Source organism: Schistocerca americana, chromosome 3 (assembly GCF_021461395.2).
Source record: "Schistocerca americana isolate TAMUIC-IGC-003095 chromosome 3, iqSchAmer2.1, whole genome shotgun sequence".
In the NCBI taxonomy this organism is placed as follows: domain Eukaryota; kingdom Metazoa; phylum Arthropoda; class Insecta; order Orthoptera; family Acrididae; genus Schistocerca; species Schistocerca americana.
The window spans coordinates 767,804,369-767,828,825 of record NC_060121.1 but is presented as its reverse complement, the minus strand read 5'-3'; the positions used below and the strand labels follow the sequence as shown (position 1 = coordinate 767,828,825).

The 24,457-nt window shown below is 42.4% G+C and overlaps 1 protein-coding gene across 1 annotated transcript in view; it reads right to left on the bottom strand.

Annotated features, from left to right (window-relative positions):
- LOC124606385 (UDP-glucosyltransferase 2-like) overlaps positions 1-23,142 on the bottom strand; it is a 31,603-nt gene extending 8,461 nt beyond the window's left edge. Inside the window, exons 1-2 of the mRNA XM_047138366.1 lie at positions 23,027-23,142; positions 5,727-5,946 (exon numbers count right to left, since the gene is read on the bottom strand). Coding sequence (XP_046994322.1) covers positions 5,727-5,821 — 95 coding nt within the window. The 5' untranslated portion in view covers positions 5,822-5,946; positions 23,027-23,142. The remainder of the gene's footprint in view (positions 1-5,726; positions 5,947-23,026) is intronic.
- Between the last annotated feature and the right edge of the window lie 1,315 nt (positions 23,143-24,457).

Below are 24,457 nucleotides of genomic sequence, written 5' to 3'. Positions count from 1 at the left end.
GGCTTGTAGGTCCTATAGATGAGCTACGAGTGCGCCAGAGATTTTGCTGTTCCGGCACTTGGTGACAGATTTTGCGCGTCCCGATAGGCACCACGCGAAGAGGCGGAGAGATGAACGTAACGCTGAGCGCGACTGCGTGAATTTGCCTTGGTCCTTACGCTCGGTAGTGTTTGCTGGCTCTCGGTTCTGCGGCAGTACGTTTAGCTCGGCGGGAATGCAACAGCACTCTACCCAAATGACGGTTCGGCAGTTTTGGTAGACTACATAACTGGCGTAGTACATGACAAGATTACAGGTAGTATTGGTATCACTGGTAGGTAAAGAAACGTAATGGAATATGTAAAAGAGAAACTGGGAAGCGACGACTTCTCTGTGCTTTTCTGTTTGTTTGGTTCTTTGTTTTGCACAAACTTAGAACCGCAAGTCATTCAGCGTTATTCCATTGCGTATTTCACACTGAGGTGATGAAAGTCATGGCGTAGACATATGCACATATCCAGATGGCGAAAGTATCGCGTACACAAGGTATAAAAGGGCAGTGTATTGGCCAAGCTGTCATTTGTACTCAGTGATCCACTTGAAAAGGTTTCCGACGTGATCATGGCCGTATGACGGGACAGGTACTTTATTTCAGTTTCTATAGTAATGTGTCACGTCACCGACAACTTTAATCTTGGCACAATTCAGTGCACTTTTAACCCACACGGACACAGACTCTGATTCATTTACTTTACGACGATTCCTTGTCCTAAGAACCAATGACATTGTAGACATATAGTAAGATGAACCACGATCTCTGTTATACACTTCACATATCTGAAATGTACTATAGGCATTAACTTTTCGGCTGTTAAAAGTCTCCAGCCCTGATACAGTCTCCACTTTACCACCATGAATTAGAGCCACAGTAACCCAACCATTGCCATGTGCTCTAGCAGCAGCATTAGTAAGTGTCAAATTCAGTACGCATCCACAAAACACTGAAGGACCATGAAGAATAACTTGCGCACCTACTCCGCTCTTCGTAGTAATAGGTATATTGTCAACATCTTTATACACTGTAAATCGCGAACGCCTTCTCCTCCTCAGGTGCACTGAATTGTGCCAAGATTAAAGTTGTTTGTGATGTGCCATTGACTCAAGCTGTCAACAACGCACTGTGCAAGCTCAATAACGGTGAGGGCATCGTTTACATGGAATAGACTGGGTCCTTTGGTCCAATAGAACCGACCATTGACTGGAAACGGTTATGTTCTACTACTTAGAGTCAATTTGCAGCCATCCGGTACTATAGAAACTGAAATAAACTACTTCTCCTCTCCTTGAGAAATAATAAAATAATAATAGATATTACACGACAGCAAAAAAGAAACCTATTGGTTCATGGTAAATGACCCGTCCCAAGTCATCCAGATACTAGTTCACCAATAGACACTGACATCTCAGAGAGGGAACCATGGCAATGTGGAGAGCTGTGCTCCCATCTTTGATTATATGTATATAAACATTCATTTGCTGCTAGTTGCTACGATATATACCTTCGATATGCTGGTGTACTATGTGCGGTGTTCAAGGTACTTTGCACTGCCCACTGGGCGTTCTAGCACGACGCTACTAGTTTTACTTAGCGTCGCGCGCTCTATTGATGCCGGAGCGGAAGTAGATAAGGTACTCGGCTCGTTACTGGCGGCGGTAAGTTGCAGTACGATAACTGGCAGCTATATAAGTGACATATCTGGTTAGACGGCATCAGTTGTCGAGCAGCCGCATGTGCAGCAGCATCGACACAGACTACTTATGCCGCGTTATTTTAGCAGTGATAGTTGCAGCTAGATGCATGAGACATTCCATTTCGGAAATCATTGGGGAATTCAATATTCCGAGATCCACAGTGTCAAGAGTGTGACGAAAATACCAAATTTCAGGCAGAACCTGTCACTGCTAACAACGCAGAGGCCAACAGCCTTCACTTGACGACCGACGTCAGAGGCGTTTGGGTAGAGTTGTTAGTGCTAACAGACAAGCAACACCACGTGAAATAATCACATAAATCAATGTGGAACGTACGATGAACATAACCGTTAGGACAATGCGGTGAAATTTGGCCTTGAAGGGCTATGGCAGTAGGCGACCGACACGAGTGCCTTTGCTAACAGCACATCGCCCGCAGGGCCTCTCCCGGGCTCGTTACCATACCCGCTGCACCCTGGACGACTCAAGAACCGTGGTCTGGTCAGATGAATCACGATTTCAGTTGGTAAGGACTGAATGCAGGGTTCGACTTTGGTGAAGACCCCACTAAGCCATTGACTCAAGTTGTCAACAACGCACTGTGCAAACTCAATAATGGTTAGGGCATCGTTTACATGGAATAGCCTTGGTCCTTTGGTCCAACAGAACCGACCATTGACTGGAAACGGTTATGTTCGACTACTGGGAGTCAATTTGCAGCCATCCATTAGCTTCATATTCCCAAATAACAATGGATTTTTTATGGATGACAGTGTGCCATGACGTCGGTCACAAATGTTCGCGATTGGTTTGAAGAACATTCTTGACAATACGAGCAAATGATTTGGCCACCCAGATCGCCAGAAATGAATACCATCCAACATTACTGGGACATGATGGAGATGTCCGTTCGAGTACAAAATTCTGCACTGGCAACATTTACGCAATTATGAACGGCTAACATAGCTCAGTATTTCTGCATGGGACTTCCAAAGACTTGTTGAGTCCATCTCAAGTCGAGCTGCTACACTATGCAGGAAAAAAGGACGCCCGACACTATATTAGGTGGATTCCGTGACTTTTGTTAGCTCAGTGTATATCCTTATAGTATATAATTGCATTTTATAAGTGACAAAAGTTATTTGATCGCGTTACTTTAATAAAACTAAAGCAATTACTTTTTATGCCAATACAGTTTACATGCACAACCATAAAAAATATTTGTCATTATTATTGTTATTTTGCACTCAACAGAACGTTCTTCATCATGATCAAAGGCAAGAGATTCCTGTTGTTACTGATGTATTCGAAGTTGTTGATGAATAAAAGAAACATGTTTTATACACGTTTGAAGAACTACTGTAGCGATGTTTGAAAAATATTGTTTTGCGTTTTTTTAATTTATTTTACCTTTGTGGTGCGGAAATTGCGTTTCCTAGTGCTACATGATAAATCTTATTATTTTCTTTATTTCTTTCTACAACATCCCTCTGTTTCACGTTACAGATCAACAATTTTTTAATAAAATCTGAATTAAAAACGGACAATTCCAATTTTGCTACAAATGCTGTTTGCTTTTAATTAATAGACAGGGGAATAACTGCATAGAACAAAAATGTTTCGTAGGTTAACCGGCCATTTTAAATATCCTCAGTTTCTCGACAGTTCACTGCTTCCGGTTTTTAGGGGAATGTAGTAAGACACTGATCGCCTAGGTAAAGAAAGCAATAGTTATGAGGTAGCAACCAACAAGTATGCAAAACACCTAAGATACAATTGAAGAGGGTACGACCTTAACTGACAAAAACTACTGGAGAAACTATCATAGCCCGAGCTTGCTTATGATAGTCTACGGTAGTTTTACAGCTCTAATATGCACCACGTGAGATGTGGTGATGGCTACGTTGACGTAGAATGGCATTTAGTTGTAATTGTTCCCCGAGTGTGATGTACGGATGTCTGTAGCCGAGCGGGCATCAAACCCCTGCCACGAGTTTTGGAGGCGTACATGTCAAAATCGACATGCTGCGTGGTGATGGTAAAGGACATTTATTTTCATCGAAGAAATTGTATGAATTTCACCAACATACCTCGATTTTATGGAATCTGGTGAACTTGACCTTCGCTAAGCTTTAACCAGTTTTGAGTGATTCGCTACAGACCCATTGTCCTGCAATGCTCATGGCTGGGCTTTGGGCAAGTGAAATAAAACTAACGGCTCTAGACACCTCCAACACATTTTTACACTGGTATTTTTATGTAGTGAGGACAGTCTTGTTATTTTAGATAACCTGCCTGAAGATATACTTCTGCAGAGGCTTATAGGTCTTTTCTAATGTTTATGTGGAAAATCTTACTTTGATATCACGTGAATCTTTGACAACACTTACCCTTTATTTATTATTAATAAAAGTTTACTTTTCCAATTGCGCGTCGAGCCCTGTTTAGGCTGTAATCATTTTTGACACGAATTTTCATTTTCATTGCTAATCTCCAACAAATTTAACATATTCACAGGTACCTTTACCTTTAATCCATATAAAAACAGTTTCATTAACTGATATCTTACGTCTACTACGTGTATACAAGGAAAAGGGTGAGGGTGACATATATGTTGATTTGCCAAAGTCTTTATTTGCATTTTCGGTGACATGATATGTTCGATAGGCTATGATGTCACGATCAACGAAGCTTTCCAGTCCGGATACATTAGGTACACCTGTACCACCACGTACAACAGCGACTGTTAACCATCCGTTACCGTGGGTAAACGAATCATTGATGTCAATGCTGAAGTTCAGTCTGCAACCACAAAACACTGCAGGTCCGTCCAGTAGAGCGTGTGCAGCGACAGATTTGATCGTATTCTTTTTCTTGTCGGCGGCAGATGTGGTCATTTCCACGTCTTCAATTGCCTTACAGAAGATACAGTCGTCGTCGTCGTGCAAGACAGACTATATATAAAACAATTGAAGACGTGGAAATGACCACATCTGCCGCCGACAAGAAAAAGAATACGATCAAATCCGTCGCTGCACACGCTCTACTGGACGGACCTGCAGTGTTTTGTGGCAGGCGTCGAAGACTGACAATGTATCTTTTGTGTGATCGTTTATATTGCTTGTTGTAATTCTGCTGTCTTATGTTGTTGTGAATTGGGTTGCTAGTTAGAAAGTCGTTCTATCAGGTTTGACAAACCGGCTCCGAATGATGTATCAACGTAATGGATCGGCGCACTTGTCACGAAAAAGGCCAGTCTTTGTTAACAATTGAAATTTTCCTAATATTCGTTAATTTAAAAAAACTGTAAATGTGTAATTGGAAAATAATGATCTTTTTGTTCCTTTCAGCTCACACTGAAGATTGTCTTTCAAACTGTGCCGTATTTCCTTTCTTTATGTGTTGGAGAATCAAATAAAAGTTGTGTACCCTAGCACCTTACCGTTCCCTATTCCTTGCATTGCTAACGCTTCAAAAGAAAATCATTACAGGCATCTTGGTAGTGGTGAGAGGCTTCGTACGTCATAAGCTTTTAATTCTTGTACATAGGAACTGATGAGAACATTTTGCTTTTCTAATTTCTTACTTGATTCCATCAGTTTTCTAGGTCTTCTGATTTCATAACAGAGCTAAATAGAAGAACAGATTATTCTTACTTATATCATGTATGTCATACTGCCACAGATCGCAAATCTTGCAAGAAACGTAGATGAAATGAATATAGTTATATATAAAGAGGTTGAAAATATCAGCCAACCAGTTACAAAACAAAGGTTTATTATCCCTTGACCTAGATTTCGATATTTCTAAAAAATACCTTCTTCAGAAAGAGTGGGCCTTAGATATGTTGAAACCTAGGTCAAAGGCTAACAAATCTTAGTTTTTCAACTGGTTGGCTGATATTTTCAGCCTCTTCAGATTTACACAGTTCCTGATTCGCAGCATTTTATAATTATGTATCCTGCTACGGTTATTTCGAAATCGATATACTCTACCTGGGATCCTCCAGAACGGTCCGCACGGCTTGGAGGACAGACTGTTTGGTGATGGTTCGAAAGTCCAGCTTGACTCCAATTCCAGCCCTGACCATTTTTGCCACGTTGTATGCTTGATCACCAAAGAAAGGTATTCCGACTAGTGGCACACTGTAATAGGATGCCTCGTTGAAACTCTGAAGACCGCCCTGAGTGATGAACAGTCAAATATTTGGGTGAGCTAGAAAAGAAAATGCAATCAGTGGATTACATGACGTTCGATAAACTACACATCGTAGAAATTCAAAAAGAAGGAAAGAAAGCAAGAGACAAAATTGAGCACATGTAGGAATGAGGCACACTCGAAATACAAGCGTTGCATAAAGATCATAATAGGTGTATAATGGTTGTGTAAAGTTAGCTTATCTAAAAGTAAAGAGTGTGAAGCAAAGACAGACATTTCATTTCTATTAAGAGAGTATTTTGCAGTGTAGCAAGACAAAGGCAATAGAATATAATGATTACACTACCTTTATTGGCCACAGAAACACTTCAAAATATTCATGATAAAATTTCTAATTATGAGAGTAGCTAATCTTAATTTCGAGGTTATATCTCAAGTGAGAATAGCATTTAGACTATCATTCGAGAAACGTTGGCTATACTAAGTAACAGAATACCAGAAGAGTTTTTAGTAATTCTATGTGTCTGAGACTGCATGGGAGTGTTGCCATTTTTCAACACAGCCAAGATTTTTCTAAATGACAATATGGTTTCACAACTGGAAAAAATAATCATATCGAAGTTTTCTGTCAGAATGGGTGAAGAGGGAGAAATAAATGAATCAGACCGATTTATAATTCTAAGAGCTCAAAAGCTAGAATATTCTGTCAGAGAATTTGCAGGTTTCGAGGTCCACTGCTACTGATTGTACTGTGAAAGGGATAGGTCAGAGGAGCTTCAAAGCCAATAAGCCCTCTGATAGATCTAAGAAATTAGCTGGTGCGCACTCATAACTCCAAAGATTGCTACACAATTCAGTTACTGAAAACCCTATTCATGTGCTGCAGATGGCATCCGTTACGTTTAGAGTACTGATACTAATCCACAAAGGTAGTGTTTTGGTTGTGCTCCTAGTCAGAAGCAACTGACTACATAAAAAAGGCGTAATATGTGCGCAGAGAGGGTGTGGCACGATATTTAGCGTTCCCTGCGGTGCCACGTTGTTCTACAAGGTGCTTTCAATAAGTAATTCAATATTTTCTTCTGAAAACAGATTCGTTTTATCAGGATTATAATACACTATACTATTCACCATTCGTTTGGCTACGAAATTCTGTTTTTCAGCATAATCTCTGTTTAATAGTGGGAGGGTCTGTATGCCTGTATGCCCGCATGGTACCACTCTGCTGGTCGACGTCGGAGCCACCGTCTTACTGTATCAATAGCCTCCCCATCACCTACTTACTGTTTGCCGCAAAGTTCATTCTCCGTTGTGCCAAAAAGATGGAAATAGAAAATGCGAGTTTCGGGCTGTAGGATCGATGAGGAAGAACAGTGCAATTAAGTTCTGTGAGCTCCTCTCGGTTGCGGAGACTTCTGTGGCGACGAACACGTTGAAGTCGTTTCTTCAGTTTCCAGAGGGTAGCACAATACACCTCAAATTTGAATGTTGCATCATGAGGGAGGACATAAAACACAATAACCTCTGGTACAGAGCGCCGCGAGTCTCGAATCTGCGCCAGACGGCATGAACCTTGATTACCACTAGAGGTTTCTGAAGCCGGCGCGCCGAAATCCATGACTGCGCGCATATGATGTGACGGCGCCACGGTGGAACACGTGATCCCAGCGGCTAATAGCGACATACCCTAGGCGCCATGGTGGAACACGTGGTCTCAGCGGCCAATTGCGACGTACCCTATCATGTATTTAAGCGCCTGCCTCTCTCTCAGCGAGGCAGTCTGAGATTCGCGTGAGTCTATCGATATCTCGACTACAGACAGTGTGTTTACCTTTCTTTGTTTTCATGTACGAGTCGACATTATGGAGTCGTGAGGTTCTCGCTCGTGACCCCATTGCTTCTTGCATGTTGTTGTTCGTAAGGTCTTGCTCGGTCGTCCGTCATTGTTCTTGTCCGTCCTTTCCCATTCGTTTTGTTTGTTCGCAGGCAGCTCCCGTTTGGTCACACTGCGCTTTCATTCTCGGAAACCCCACGACCGTTACGGTCGCGGTTACAACACGACCCCTTCAGACTGCCAGAAGACGGTCGCCATGATTTTACCTGCTAATGATGCGGCTTTGAACTTTTCTTTCAGAGGAGAGGCGGTGTGGCACCACTCTAAGGATTGCCACTTTGTTTCCGATTCGAAGTAATGAACCCATGTTTCATCACCTGTGACAAAGATTTTTCACAATTAGCTTTTAAACCTGCAACTAATTCGGCACACATGGTCCTCCATTGCTCTTTATGGTTTTCGTTAGGCAGCGAGGACAGTAGTGGGCACACACCTTTGAGTACGGTACTCCAACTGGTGGACTAGTGCGTCAGCACTACCGACAGAAATGTCCAGTTGAGCAGCGAGGTGTTTGATTTTGACCCGTCGATCACATCAAATGAAAGTATCTGCACGATCCAACATCAGTGTGCTCCCTGCCGCCGTTGGATAAGCAGCTGCAGCAGCAAGTCACATACTCCTAGCTCACTCATTTGTTACATAGTTTAATTCTTAATTTCTTTGCGTGTTTTTGGTACTTGCATTGTCTAATTCATAAATTTCGGGCGTATTATAGCATTTGAGAGTTGTAGCATCGCGTTTTAGTACCTGAATAGTGTAAATTCGCGTAGTCGTTTGTCTTCTGTTTTTGTTTTGAACGGCCAGTGTCGGTTGGTCACAGTCAGTGTGCTCCCTGCCGCCGTTGGATAAGCAACTGCAGCATCAAGTCGTATACTCCTAGCTCACTCATTTGTTACATAGTTTAATTCTTAATTTCTTTGCGTGTTTTTGGTACTTGCATTGATTAATTCATAAATTTCGGGCGTATTATAGTATTTGAGAGTTGTAGCATCGCGTTTTAGTACCTGAATAGTGTAAAATCGTGTAGTCTCCTTCCGCCGCCGAGCAGTGCGTCAGCAGTGCGCAAGTAGCAGCATTACTGCATTTACTAGGCAATCTTGTATTTTAATAACCGTTTAAATTTTGTGTCGATTTGTTTGCGCCCTCTGTATATTAGTTCAGACGTTCTTTGCACAACAGTTTTTGGCATGGATAGGGACTGCAACTGCTGTGTTCGGATGCAGGCTGAGTTGGCATCCCTTCGCTCCCAGCTTCAGGCAGTGTTGGCTTCGGTCACACAGCTTGAGGCTGTTGCCAATGGGCATCACTGTGGAGTTCCGGATGAGGGTTTGTTGGGGACGGCCAGCTCGTCCCACACATCCCCTGATCGGACTACGACTGTGGTTGCCCGGAACACTGTCCGCATTGAGGCTGATCCCTCACCTGTGGTAGAGTGGGAGGTCGTCTCAGGGTGTGGCAGGGGGCGAAAGACATTCCGGAGGGCTGAACGGAAGGCGTCTCCAGTTTGTCTGACGAACCGGTTTCAGGCTCTGTCTCAGGCTGATACTGATCTTCGGCCTGACATGGCTGCTTGTCCTGTTCCAGAGGTTGCCCCTCAGTCTGCAGGATCCGGGCGGTCGCAGAGGGTGGGCTTACTGGTAGTTGGGAGCTCCAACGTCAGGCGCGTAATGGGGCCCCTTAGGGATATGGCAGCAAGAGAGGGGAAGAAAACCAATGTGCACTCCGTGTGCATACCGGGGGGAGTCATTCCAGATGTGGAAAGGGTCCTTCCGGATGCCATGAAGGGTACAGGGTGCACCCATCTGCAGGTGGTTGCTCATGTTGGCACCAATGATGTGTGTCGCTATGGATCCGACGAAATCCTCTCTGGCTTCTGGCGGCTATCTGATTTGGTGAAGACTGCCAGTCTTGCTAGCAGGATGAAAGCAGAGCTCACCATCTGCAGCATCGTCGACAGGACTGACGGCGGACCTTTGGTACAGAGCCGAGTGGAGGGTCTGAATCAGAGGCTGAGACGGTTCTGCGACCGTGTGGGCTGCAGATTCCTCGACTTGCGCCATAGGGTGGTGGGGTTTCGGGTTCCGCTGGATAGGTCAGGAGTCCACTACACGCAACAAGCGGCTACACGGGTAGCAGGGGTTGTGTGGCGTGGGCTGGGCGTTTTTTTAGGTTAGATGGCCTTGGGCAAGTACAGAAAGGGCAACAGCCTCAACGGGTGCGGGGCAAAGTCAGGACATGCGGGGACCAAGCAGCAATCGGTATTGTAAACTGTCGAAGCTGCGTTGGTGAAGTACCGGAACTTCAAGCGCTGATAGAAAGCACCGAAGCTGAAATCGTTATAGGTACAGAAAGCTGGCTGAAGCCAGAGATAAATTCTACCGAAATTTTTACAAAGGTACAGACGGTGTTTAGAAAGGATAGATTACATGCAACCGGTGGTGGAGTGTTCGTCGCTGTTAGTAGTAGCTTATCCTGTAGTGAAGTAGAAGTGGATAGTTCCTGTGAATTATTATGGGTGGAGGTTACACTCAACAACCGAGCTAGGTTAATAATTGGCTCTTTTTACCGACCTCCAGACTCAGCAGCATTAGTGGCAGAACAACTGAGAGAAATTTTGGAATACATATCACACAAATTTTCTCAGCATGTTATAGTCTTAGGTGGAGATTTCAATTTACCAGATATAGACTGGGACACTCAGATATTTAGGACGGGTGGTAGGGACAGAGCATCGAGTGACATTATACTGAGTGCACTATCCGAAAACTACCTCCAGCAATTAAACAGAGAACCGACTCGTGGAGATAACATCTTGGACCTACTGATAACAAACAGACCCGAACTTTTCGACTCTGTATGTACAGAACAGGGAATCAGTGATCATAAGGCCCTTGCAGCATCTCTGAGTATGGAAGTTAGTAGGAATATAAAAAAAGGGAGGAAGGTTTATCTATTTAGCAAGAGTAATAGAAGGCAGATTTCAGACTACCTAACAGATCAAAACGAAAATTTCTGTTCCGACACTGACAATGTTGAGTGTTTATGGAAAAAGTTCAAGGCAATCGTAAAATGCGTTTTAGACAGGTACGTGCCGAGTAAAACTGTGAGGGACGGGAAAAACCCACCGTGGTAAAACAACAAAGTTAGGAAACTACTGCGAAAGCAAAGAGAGCTTCACTCTAAGTTTAAACGCAGCCAAAACCTCTCAGACAAACAGAAGCTAAACGATGTCAAGGTTAGCGTAAGGAGAGCTATGCGTGAAGCGTTTAGTGAATTCGAAAGTAAAATTCTATGTACCGACTTGACAGAAAATCCTAGGAAGTTCTGGTCTTACGTTAAATCAGTAAGTGGCTCGAAACAGCATATCCAGACACTCCGGGATGATGATGGCACTGAAACAGAGGATGACACGCGTAAAGCTGAAATACTAAACACCTTTTTCCAAAGCTGTTTCACAGAGGAAGACCGCACTGCAGTTCCTTCTCTAAATCCTGGCACAAACGAAAAAATGGCTGACATCGAAATAAGTGTCCAAGGAATAGAAAAGCAACTGGAATCACTCAACAGAGGAAAGTCCACTGGACCTGACGGGATACCAATTCGATTCTACACAGAGTACGCGAAAGAACTTGCCCCCCTTCTAACAGCCGTGTACCGCAAGTCTCTAGAGGAACGGAAGGTTCCAAATGATTGGAAAAGAGCACAGGTAGTCCCAGTCATCAAGAAGGGTCGTCGAGCAGATGCGCAAAACTATAGACCTATATCTCTGACGTCGATCTGTTGTAGAATTTTAGAACATGTTTTTTGCTCGAGTATCATGTCGTTTTTGGAAACCCAGAATCTACTATGTAGGAATCAACATGGATTCCCGAAACAGCGATCGTGTGAGACCCAACTCGCTTTATTTGTTCATGAGACCCAGAAAATAGTGGATACAGGCTCCCAGGTAGATGCTATTTTTCTTGACTTCCGGAAGGCGTTCGATACAGTTCCGCACTGTCGCCTGATAAACAAAGTAAGAGCCTACGGAATATCAGACCAGCTGTGTGGCTGGATTGAAGAGTTTTTAGCAAACAGAACACAGCATGTTATTATCAATGGACGTCTACAGACGTTAAAGTAACCTCTGGCTTGCCACAGGGGAGTGTTATGCGACCATTGCTTTTCACAATATATATATATATATATATGACCTAGTAGATAGTGTCGGAAGTCCCATGCGGCTTTTCGCGGATGATGCTGTAGTATACAGAGAAGTTGCAGCATTAGAAAATTGTAGCGAAATGCAGGAAGATCTGCAGTGGATAGGCACTTGGTACAGGGAGTGGCAACTGACCCTTAACATAGACAAATGTAATGTATTGCGAATACATAGAAAGAAGGATCCTTTATTGTATGATTATATGATAGCGTAACAAACACTGGTAGCAGTTATTTCTGCAAAATATCTGGGAGTATGCGTGCGGAACGATTTGAAGTGGAATGATCATATAAAATTAATTGTTGGTAAGGCGGGTACCAGGTTGAGATTCATTGGGAGAGTTCTTAGAAAATGTAGTCCATCAACAAAGGAGGTGGCTTACAAAACACTTGTTCGACCTGTACTTGAGTATTGCTCATCAGTGTGGGATCCGTACCAGATGGGGTTGACGGAGGAGATGGAGAAGATCCAAAGAAGTGCGGCGCGTTTCGTCACAGGGTTCTTTGGTAACCGTGATAGCGTTACGGAGATGTTTAACAAACTCAAGTGGCAGACTCTGCAAGAGAGGCGCTCTGCATCGCGGTGTAGCTTGCTCGCCAGGTTTCGAGAGGGTGCGTTTCTGGATGAGGTATCGAATATATTGCTTCCCCCTACGTATACCTCCCGAGGAGATCACGAATGTAAAATTAGAGAGATTAGAGCGCGCACGGAGGCTTTCGGACAGTCGTTCTTTCCGCGAACCATACGCGACTGGAACAGGAAAGGGAGGTAATGAGAGTGGCATGCAAAGTGCCCTCCGTCACACACCGTTGGGTGGCTTGCGGAGTATAAATGTAGATGTAGATGTAGATGTAAATGCAGGATTCACAGCCATGTGTGGAGGCCTGCACGTGGGAGACCGAACAGGTTTGCGCAACCTTGTTGCGGTGATGATAGTCACCTCACCAAACAACTCACCGTATATTTATTTACTGATATGTCTCCATAGACACTTCGCAACTACCTATAAAAATCTCCGGTGCTCTGATTTTCCGCCAAAAGAAACTTAATGACACCTCTATGCTTGGAACGCACCTCCTTTACAGACGTCATTCTGAAGGCGACGTACAGCGCCGCAACCTATTGGAACTTCATAAACTATGGGGACTTAATCGGAAATGTTCCACTATGTCCCACAACTAATTCCGAATATGTTGCATTACTTACCGAACGCCCCACGTATTAATCGCAATGTCTCGTGCAGGCATTCTGCAGCGTAGAGACGATGTATATAAAGTGCTAGTGCGCTATATTCCGGTGTAATATTGTTCCTGGCTATAACTGCTAAACGCTACTAGCGGAAGTTACTTCGTAATTTCCTTACGTACTATCATGTACTACAATCCCTCTCTTTTGTCTGCGCAAAAGATGACGGAGGGTTGTCAATTTTGCTTCGCTATGGTAGCCATGTTGCCTCTCCATGGACTCTACGACATGAACGTGTTGCTTTGACTGATCCAAGTTTTACAGTCTGAGACTATGGGAGCAATTGATGGAGATGTTATAGAATGATGTGTGACGGTTAGCATGTGTGTATAACTGACGAATAGCTAGCAAAGCATTCCTACCCTGTACGTTGAGGTGACAGTATCCTTCTCTGATGGCCTGACGGTCTCTGGCTTTTTTTTCCACTTTTGGACTTTGGGCTGTTGCTTGTGGCCGTTGATGTAAAGAAATCGGATGTTAATGAAACCATTTTAGCCAGTAGCGTATTCCTTAGATTTTATGTAAAGTTTTTAATCGGTTCTTTTCTGGTATTGGTCTAATAATACTACTATTCGCAGAGTGGTGACCATTTACTAATAGCGCACAGAATTTCTGGTGTATTCTGCTGGACACATTTCTCGGAAACCTCGATGTGAGCCACATCGAACTTCTATGAGATATACTAGCGTATCGACTGAGTCGGAAAATGAAGAACTTTGGTTCTGATGAAATGGAAAAATCATTTTTTTATCATCACATAGTGAAAAGCATTCCTTGAAGATTAAACTATGTAAACACTTTAAAATGATTTTTACAGGGTCTTCCGTCTTTAGAACGAACTGCAATGAGTATCCAAAGACCTTTGGCAATCACAGCACAATATGTAAACGACGTTCCGTTTAGGTAAATCGGTGATTGGCTTATTATGAAGTTTTGTTTATTTTTGAAACAAGCACATTTAGGACACAATCGTAACCATTTTCGACCCACAATGTCGATCTTCAGACGCTACAGTAGTACAGAGTAAAAAGTTTGTATTACGACCATCAAATAAGTAAAAATACTTTTGCTAGCTCTACTTCTGAATTAAGTGAAGAAATCAGATGTTATCGAAACCATTTTAGCCAGTAGTGTTCCCCTTAAACTTTGTCTAAAGTTTATTAAAAAAATGGCCCTGAGCACATGGGACTTAACTTCTGGGATCATCAGTCCCCTAGAACTTAGAACTACTTAAACCTAACAAACCTAAGGACATCACACACATCCATGCCCGAGGCTGGATTCGAACCTGCGACCGTACTGCTCGCGCGGTTCCAGACTGTAGCTCCTAGAACCGCTCGGCCACCCCGGCCGGCTAAAGTTTATTAAATTGAAGGTATAGTTAACCAGTGGAAATTGCAGAAAGTTCTACTTAGTCATTCAACCACTACAGTCCAGGGACATAATTCTGACTGGGAAGAAATCACATACGGGATTCCCCAAGACTCAGTCTTAGGTCCACTATTGTTCCCCATATATGTAAGTGGTCTCCTGTCCAATCTACAACAAGAAGAATTAGTTCGTTTTGCAGATGAGACTAGTATTGTAATCAATCCAAGCATACATTCATAAAGAAAAGAAATTGTAATCAAATTTCTTAAAAGTATCGTTGACTGGTTTTCTGTGAATGGACTCACTCTCAGTTTTAAAAAGACACAACATATTCAGTTCTGCGCTTCTAGCGGTACTACACCAATGATAAGTGTAACACATGGTGAAGAAACAGTATATAGGGCGGAAACTTCAAATTTAGGTGTTCATATTGATGAGATTTAAATGGGAAAAATCACGTTTTGGAACACAATTAACTTTAGAATCATTGCAATTCTTGGGGAGAGGCAAATCAGTAAGTTGACATAATTTGCATACTTTTATTCAGTAATGTCATATTAAATAATGTTCTGGGGTAACTGTTCAAAAAAGTGCTATAAGAATACTATGTGGTGCTCATCTCCGATTACCTTGCAGACGTCTGTTTAAAGAGTTGGGCATTCTGATTACTGTTTCACAGTGAATCGTTTATTGGAAAAAACCCTTGGGCCGAAACGAGTGATTTGTTATGGGGAAAGAAAAAACTAGATCATTCTCACAATGTGAGCTAGTTTTAATCTATGTTAACTACATAGGATGTAGATATTTTCCAAAAGTTTTGAATCTTCATTTAATGTTCACTACGGAGACATACATTGTTAAATTTGTCGGACCCAAAGGGTTTCTGAAACAAATGTAAATAAATTTAATTGAATTAAATAATTTCATGTAAAAACCATTACTCACAATACATATTTCGCCACAGTATTACATCAGTCACTTTTCTTTATCCATATAGGCGGTTTGGGAGTATAAATTATTGTAGAATCGCTGGATTTCTTCGGAATGAGGTAGGTAAGGTTTGATTTTTATTAATCTGTCATTTTGTGTTACTAATCATTGGCACTTCAGATGGGAAAGCTGGTTGTGATGGAAAATCTGGAATTTGCTCTCCATCTGCAAGTCTGAAGGTATGTTCCTGCAATCCACCAATGAACGTTCGGATCTTCATAATTCCTGGAGTAAGATTGCTGTAGGAAAACGCCATAAAGTCTGAAACTGAAAAACGTTGCTTTCTTTCTCAAGGAAATTTTTCTTCCTTGTGATTCCACAGACAACACATTCTTCTTGTAATGTGCTGGCCACCATGAAAGCTCTCTTAGAGCTAGAAGAGGTGATTAATTCTGCATACTCCAACTGCCAGGTACACTCTATCAGTCTTTTCTACGTTTCTCTTCGCAACACTGGAGTTCCTGTCACAACGCAGGCAGCTGTGCCCTCTGAGCGGGAAATACTAATGGAATGAATCAAATCTTCCTTTGGCTATCAGTGTCAACATGCGTCGGATTACACAATGATTTTTACAATGAAGTGAATACCCCTTGCTGCATACAGGCGTTGATATAAGTCAACGGGGACAGTTGAAAATGTGTGCCCCGACCGGGACTCGAACCCGAGATCTCCTGCTAACATGGCAGACGCTCTATCCATCTGAGCCACCGAGGACACAGAGGATGGTGCTACTGCAGGGACTTATCTCTGGCGCCCCTCCCGTGAGACCCACATTCCCAACTTTCTTTCGTACATGTCCGAAAGAACAGATACCATCTTCATATACAATGATTTTTATTTTGGGCAACGCAGCCTTCAGAGGAAATGTGGGAATGTCGGACATTTTTGGCAGACATATTCGTTTATACGACATAAGATAAAGAGCACTGAGGCTCTTTCTAGTTGTTGTTTCATATTATGTGTAGAATACGACCTTCCCAAATTTTAATTCATGTATGTTGAAGACAGTGTAAGTAAGCTGATGCAAATAGACGGTGCCTTCAATGAGGATAAATGGAAGCATCAGATTTTGCATGTAATCAACGCAAATTCTTGCGAAATCCTGAGAATCTCTGCACGTGTTCTGCATACGATCATCTGTCTTGTGGAACTTTTCAGCTCTCCATTTATGAATTAATAGTTCGGCTGCGGCCACACGCTTTGCATTATTAATTACGGTACGACTTCTTATTTTCACACGTAATTCTTCGCAGACACAACATGTATCAACTTGTGGTTGACCAAATTTCAAATTGAAATTTACATTAAAGATGTTCCAGTAATGCCAATAAGTTACTTTCACTTCAGGGTATTGTGACTGATAACAGTCCACATTTCTTTCACATTAAGCTTTAAAGCCAAGTATTTTTAGTCTCTATTTGTGTCGTGTGATTCGTGAACTGGAAAACTGTTTATGTGGTTCTCAACCAACAATGTTACGCCAGTTGGATATACATTTGCATACCGCTGTTGTCCCCATGTATCTTGGGGAACTTGCCAGAGATTGGTAGATCCCGTCTTCTCTGCAATTTGTTATCAGAAACACTGTACACGGATAAAAATGCACGCTTACAGACTTGAACACACCAGTCAGTATTTGTACGTACGACTTTTGGGTTTGTTTTTGACAGGTAAGCTGTTGTCACCTACCAATTTTGGACGTTTCCTTGCAATGACACATACCATTATTAGGCTCTGTAAGAAACCACCTTTCTCATTTTTAGTGTCGAATCTTAAGAACTTGGAATATAATTCCATCTTGACGTCTGAGCTAATTGTAGTAGTCATGAATTTCCACTTGCATCTGCAATAACAGACAGTGCATTCGTAAGAGGAATAATAGGAACAGATTAACCAAACAATAATAGTAGTTTCACTGGCGAACGACTTAATTGCAATCACAACCTTGTTCTTTAGGCTTAACTGTTTCACCTTTATAGTTCACTTATTCAATGTTTTTAACTCTACTTTCTTCTATTCGTTCTCGTTACTATATAACGCTTTTCTCGACTTTCTTCCTTTTATTCAGATTGATTTCATCTCTACCAGACGCCATTTCACTTGCAACTGATGTACAAAGCCTGAAATTTACATCGAGTAAAAATGCGGGAAGAAACCAGACACAATAGAATAACGAGTGATATTGCCAACTTTACGTTTGGAATAAAAATCCCTCCTCTCCTGGACATGATGTATTCCTACATCACATGAAAACTTCCGCCAGCTACTGGAGCCAATGTTTAACGTTGACATGAGGGGTTTCCACATAAATCTATGCGTCTATACACAAACCATCATATGATCACATAATCTCAATTAGCTTAAAAAGGGTACATGGAGGAGTTTCTGTAAGTGTATTCCCTCACGAAGTTTGTTTTAAATAATTCTCTACGATTCACAAGGAAAAGTGATGTACATAATTACAATACTGAAAGGAAAAATGACATTCATTACTCCACACTATGGTTGTCTTTAGTACAAAATGGGGGTGCACAATGCTGCTACAAAATTGTTTGATCACTTACCCAGTAATATGAAATATCTGACACACAACAAAGTAAAATTTGAAAACAAACTAAGAAAGTTTCTTCTGGACAACTCGTTCCGTTCCGTAGCAGCATTTCTGTTACCGTACAGTGTAAAATGTAGTGAGTAGGAGTTACTCATACCTGTATATCTTTCTTCTTTTTCTAACATAATTGCGATTTATCGCGCAAAATGATCCGTGAACTGTGTAACTAAGTAACTAAGGTGCTAATGAAATGAATGTGGATCATACCAGGGGCTACATTTGGTGAACAAATTTCATGCGCTGTTAAATAAAACGTAATACCAAATTTCATGGTAATATAAGATATAACTAAGTGCACTTTTCTTGGCCCAATCTTTGTACCGACGAGTTGCAGCAGATTGTCGCCCTTGCCGTCTGGTCCGTGTCGTCTCATCTGAACAGGTGGGCAATGGCGTAAACATCTAGCTGTCAAAAGTGCAGAAGGACCGGTCTTCGGATATATTTACCATAATAATTGCTCCTTTCTTCTATTTATCGTAAAAATCTTTTTCTGCTTCAAAACTCACTTCATTGCTTTGAGGACCTGTATTCTGTTTTTATATTTTATGAGTAAATGATTGAACCATTATTGTAAATGTGATACATTTTATGACTTTCACAACTAACGACTGTCTCGGGGGACACGCGCATCTAGCGCAAAGAGTAATGCAAGAGAAGTATCCTTAGTTGTTTCAATGTAAGTCCCTGATTTTTGGTATTATATTTGGTTTGAAACACATGAACGTTGGTTCACCAAAATCCGCCCCTAGGTGTGACCCCACATGTACTTTAATAGCACATTACTTAGTTCACAAGTACACCTAGTAGAAATGCACTCCTGGAAATTGAAATAAGAACACCGTGAATTCATTGTCCCAGGAAGGGGAAACTTTATTGACACATTCCTGGGGTCAGGTACATCACATGATCACACTGACAGAACCACAGGCACATAGACACAGGCAACAGAGCATGCACAATGTCGGCACTAGTACAGTGTATATCCACCTTTCGCAGCAATGCAGGCTGCTATTCTCCCATGGAGACGATCGTAGAGATGCTGGATGTAGTCCTGTGGAACGGCTTGCCATGCCATTTCCACCTGGCGCCTCAGTTGGACCAGCGTTCGTGCTGGACGTGCAGACCGCGTGAGACGACGCTTCATCCAGTCCCAAACATGCTCAATGGGGGACAGATCCGGAGATCTTGCTGGCCAGGGTAGTTGACTTACACCTTCTAGAGCACGTTGGGTGGCACGGGATACATGCGGACGTGCATTGTCCTGTTGGAACAGCAAGTTCCCTTGCCGGTCTAGGAATGGTAGAACGATGGGTTCGATGACGGTTTGGATGTACCGTGCACTATTCAGTGTCCCCTCGACGATCACCAGTGGTGTACGGCCAGTGTAGGAGATCGCTCCCCACACCATGATGCCGGGTGTTGGCCCTGTGTGCCTCGGTCGTATGCAGTCCTGATTGTGGCGCTCACCTGCACGGCGCCAAACACGCATACGACCATCATTGGTACCAAGGCAGAAGCGACTCTCATCGCTGAAGACGACACGTCTCCATTCGTTCCTCCATTCACGCCTGTCGCGACACCACTGGAGGCGGGCTGCACGATGTTGGGGCGTGAGCGGAAGACGGCCTAACGGTGTGCGGGACCGTAGCCCAGCTTCATGGAGACGGTTGCGAATGGTCCTCGCCGATACCCCAGGAGCAACAGTGTCCCTAATTTGCTGGGAAGTGGCGGTGCGGTCCCCTACGGCACTGCGTAGGATCCTACGGTCTTGGCGTGCATCCGTGCGTCGCTGCGGTCCGGTCCCAGGTCGACGGGCACGTGCACCTTCCGCCGACCACTGGCGACAACATCGATGTACTGTGGAGACCTCACGCCCCACGTGTTGAGCAATTCGGCGGTACGTCCACCCGGCCTCCCGCATGCCCACTATACGCCCTCGCTCAAAGTCCGTCAACTGCACATACGGTTCACGTCCACGCTGTCGCGGCGCGAAATCGGTTACGACTGTGTCATAAAAGTGATTGTATCAAAAACAAACAATCATTTATACAAATAGTACATGTTTTGGCACTTCTGGTATTCTTATGCCAGTTACTCTCAACGTGTGGGCTTTTTTGATCGTACATAAATAATTAAATAAATGGATTGATTACACAAAACATCCTCTTGTGGCAACCACTTGGCGATCATGACGTTGCTTGGCTTCCCTGGTAGAGAGTCATCCTCAAACTTCCAAAGGACCTTCTGCGGAAGTTCAGAAAAGGCGTCCATCAGTGCTTGTCGTATAGACTCTGGCAGATTTCTGCTCTTAACATTCGAGCCAAGGCTGAAGTATATGGCTCCATATTTCGCACCACTCAGGAAGGACTGTATCTCCTACAACGGCAGTCACTTTATTGTATCACAATGTATCGTAAAGAATGTTTCGCCAAACTAACGTTTGCTAGAAAGAGACTTACCTGCGGTAGCGGCTTAGGCTTTCCTTTAATGTGGAGTCCAGTCATTTGGACCACAGTGGGTTGCATCGGCTTTGGATAAGAGGAGGAGAAGTGAGTTGTTGCGAGCAAGAGACTAATATTGTACTGCGATTCAAAGATGCTGGGAACATCGTTTCCGAAATGTTCCCACATTACTTCATTTTGAGCCGCTGTATATCTTCTAGCAAGCCAAAACGCGTCTAGTATTTGATAAGTATTGTCAAGTCTTTCCCAGAATGTCATGTGGTCCGTGTAGGTTGTCTCAAGCTCTGGCATATACGCAGGATGAACTAGATTGCCCATCATACGATGTAGCTGTGGGTATATTTCTGCTGACCAAATACCAACAACCGGTGGAGACCCCAGTTTATGCACAAGGCCATAGTAACAAAACTGTAGGTACATTTCCATTACCACCAAGTCAAATTTCTTCTCAAATCTGTGACAGATTAAAGTAAAGCAATAAATACACTTGTCCAAAGCGTAAATAATTCGACTTACTGAGAGAAAAGTTATCATAAAAGGATTTTAAAATAAATTACAATTTAACGTAATTAGTCCAGTAATTAAAATAGAAAAAAGGAAATGGGTTTTTGTATGTATATCATAGGAAAATATTGTGTCTCCTGGCTTAGAACTGCTCGAGAAATAAGGTGTGGTAGCAAATAATCACAATGTACGAGAGTCTTCAGCTGAAACTACCACCGTTATCATCACAAAGCAATGGTTAGCTTCCAGTTTGACGTGTGACACATTTTTGTTGAATAGATCAGTACAGTTAATACATCTCTCGAACCTAGTAACTTAGCGCGGAGTTCGATATAGCGTTAATAAAAAGGTTTGAAGTGGTTATCTGTGCCAGTAATTTTCACAGCGACAAGATAAACGTAAATTGGCGAACCTAGGGATGAATAATCATTCTGTTGTTTAGGTATCGGTACGAAACAGGAAAGTCAAAGAAAAAGGAGACATTGTGGTTGGCGGAGCTGAAAAGGGTCTTCGAACATCTACGAGGGCTATTCGGAAAGTAATGTCCGGTGGAGCCCTAAATGGAAACCACAGTGAAAATCCGAAGAAGTTTCCACAGTTAGTTTTGGGCAGTGTTTGGGAAGCGTCTCTAGTGTGCCCAGAGATTTCGCCTAGTGTCTTCATGACAATTCTAGGCCACCCTCTGCAGGAGCAATGAAAATGCTCCTGCAGCATTTTCGACGGGAAGTATTTCATCACCCACAATATAGCCCGTAATTGGCTCCCCCTGAGGTTCATCTCTGCTCACATGAACCGCCGGGTTTGAAGAAAACACCCTGGCACGGACAACGAACTGTAGACCAGCGCAGAGAACTGTCGGAAAGCACAGGCGGCTGCCTTCTATGGCGACGGTATTGAAAAGTTGCTGAGGCAAATGTCTAAATCGAAGTGGCAACTATAAAGAATGGTATCTGGAAGATGGAGCTAACTGTTGTAAATAAAAGATTTTTGATTTTTGTTGTGATTTCCATTTCTCGAACTATCGGTCCTTCCATTCCGAATAGCCCTCGTACGTTTGGGGGACAACTTTGGAAAGACCTTACACATCGACAGCGGGAAGAACTGCAAGGCATCGGAAATGCGGAGTTCCAAAAGGAAATTTAAAATTATTGAAACAAAACGATGAGGAAAAGTAATATGAAATGAGGCAATATGAGGTATAACAGATGAATAAAGCTGAAAAGAAGCCACATGCAAACAGAGATAATATTTTCGAACATATGTTAAGTCATCTGGAGGTAACCTACCTCGAGAGCGAAGTTAAAATGGAGGACAAGAAATTCGATGCTATACAGGACTGAAATTTGAAAAACGGATTACTGTGGGCGTTGTTTGTCATGGGTACGAGAAGATGACAATAATCCAGAACATGTCAATGCTCAGCGCGGCAGCAAATCAACAGCAGGGATGTGAACAGCCGAGGTATTTAAAAAAAGTAAGGCACTGAGGAAGTGAAATGAAAAAAGGGCGCGAATCCTGCATTCTTACTGTCTTAAGAAACATATTTAAGTAGCAAGTCTCTTTCATTTAATAACTCAATTCACGCGTTCACAATGGGAAAGTATTGTGAATACTAAACCGCCACTCTCTTCGTAAAATTACAGACTTTTTTTGTTGAACATGTCACCATCTCATCATTATGAGGGCCAGTTACACTTACTAAATTACATTATAATTTAGTTTACTATAGACATTTAACGCTGATAAATCGTTAATCACACTAAATGATTCACTAATAAGTCATGTGCCTTAAGAAATATGTTAACATGATGATTTTGTGAGACCTACGACCTGTTCAGTATATAAGAAAATGTACTTACTGAAGTTCCTTTATACCGGGAGTTTTAAACTGAAGGTCACAACTACTTTTAGCAGCTTGTATCATCTTCTCAGTGAATTCCTCTTTTGAAAGTAGAGACATTTTGTAGAAGTCGTGTTGTTTCTTCACATCATACATGAATGATAAATCTCCCTGAGTTGTGTTTGGAGGTGGATCCTGTGACAGACAGAGGAAAGTTAATATTTTTAGTGCAATGATGTATGTATATATAAATTTAAATAATAGTTACACAACGCGATATTTGAACATAAAATTTAGATACTTTTCTTTTGTGTGACAGTAGCTTACATAGGTAACTGACAAATTCAGCGGTTTAGACATGGGAGTCTGCAGAAATACAGCCAAGAGGTAGCAAGAGTCTAAAATTACCATTTTGAAACAACTGATTCGATGAATCTGAAAATGAATCGTACCACAAGAAGTAAATTTGACAAGATTTACGCAGAACGAACTATATCCTGAACGATTGATAGTTACCCATTCTATAAATTTTTGAAGATAGACTACATCGATACGTAAAAAATAAACATATTTCATTACCTTATACATACCAAAGTACATTATGTTATACGTAAGACGTACCATCCCTTTTGTTTCGTGAACGGTTCCAGATATTGAAACAAGGTCTGGAGCAAATGATATTACTCTAAGGGGCATGAGCTTGGATACATGATGAGGTATCTTAATTGTATTGATAGAGGTATTGAAGCAAGTACGATTTTACAAACAGAATGATGTACTTTTTTTTTTAGCAGGAGCCGAAAGCGCTTGAAGAGACTAGTGCAGTGATACTTGGTAACGTTAAGTTTGAAACTCTTCTCACAAGAGCCCGAGACAAATTCTAAAACTGAAAGGCAAGTTGGCCGGAATCTGCTACTGCGTTGTAAGCAGGAACGTGCCGGGCTAAGTCGTTGTACCAAAGCGTTCAACTGTTTTCTTGTCTGCACTGCAGAACTAGCAGAAACTGAGTAGCCTAAACACAGATCATTTCTGCTTCGACGTTGTTTGCATGCAGACATTGACAGACGTATACATTGCCGGCGATGGGCGAGGCATGACAGAATCTCTGACCAGAGAGTAGTTTATCGTTAGCTGTTGCTAGTCTGCGCTTGACCGCGCAGTCTGTAGTAGCAGTAGTAGTCAGTCGGTAGTAGTTGTCAGTCGACAATAGTCGTCAGTCCGTACTAGTCCGTGCTAGTCGGCAGGAGTCGGCATGCGTCGGCTGTGTGCTCTGCTCGCGGCTCTGGTCAGGACTCTGGTGGATGAATATTGTTGTAGAAGGTAAAGAAGCAGCCTTGCGCATATTTAATAATGTATGTTAATTGTAATTTAATTTGTTCAAAGAAATACCCCAATAATAATTTTTATAATATAAAGCAACTCTTTTAAAGAAAAGCATTCATTTCAATTT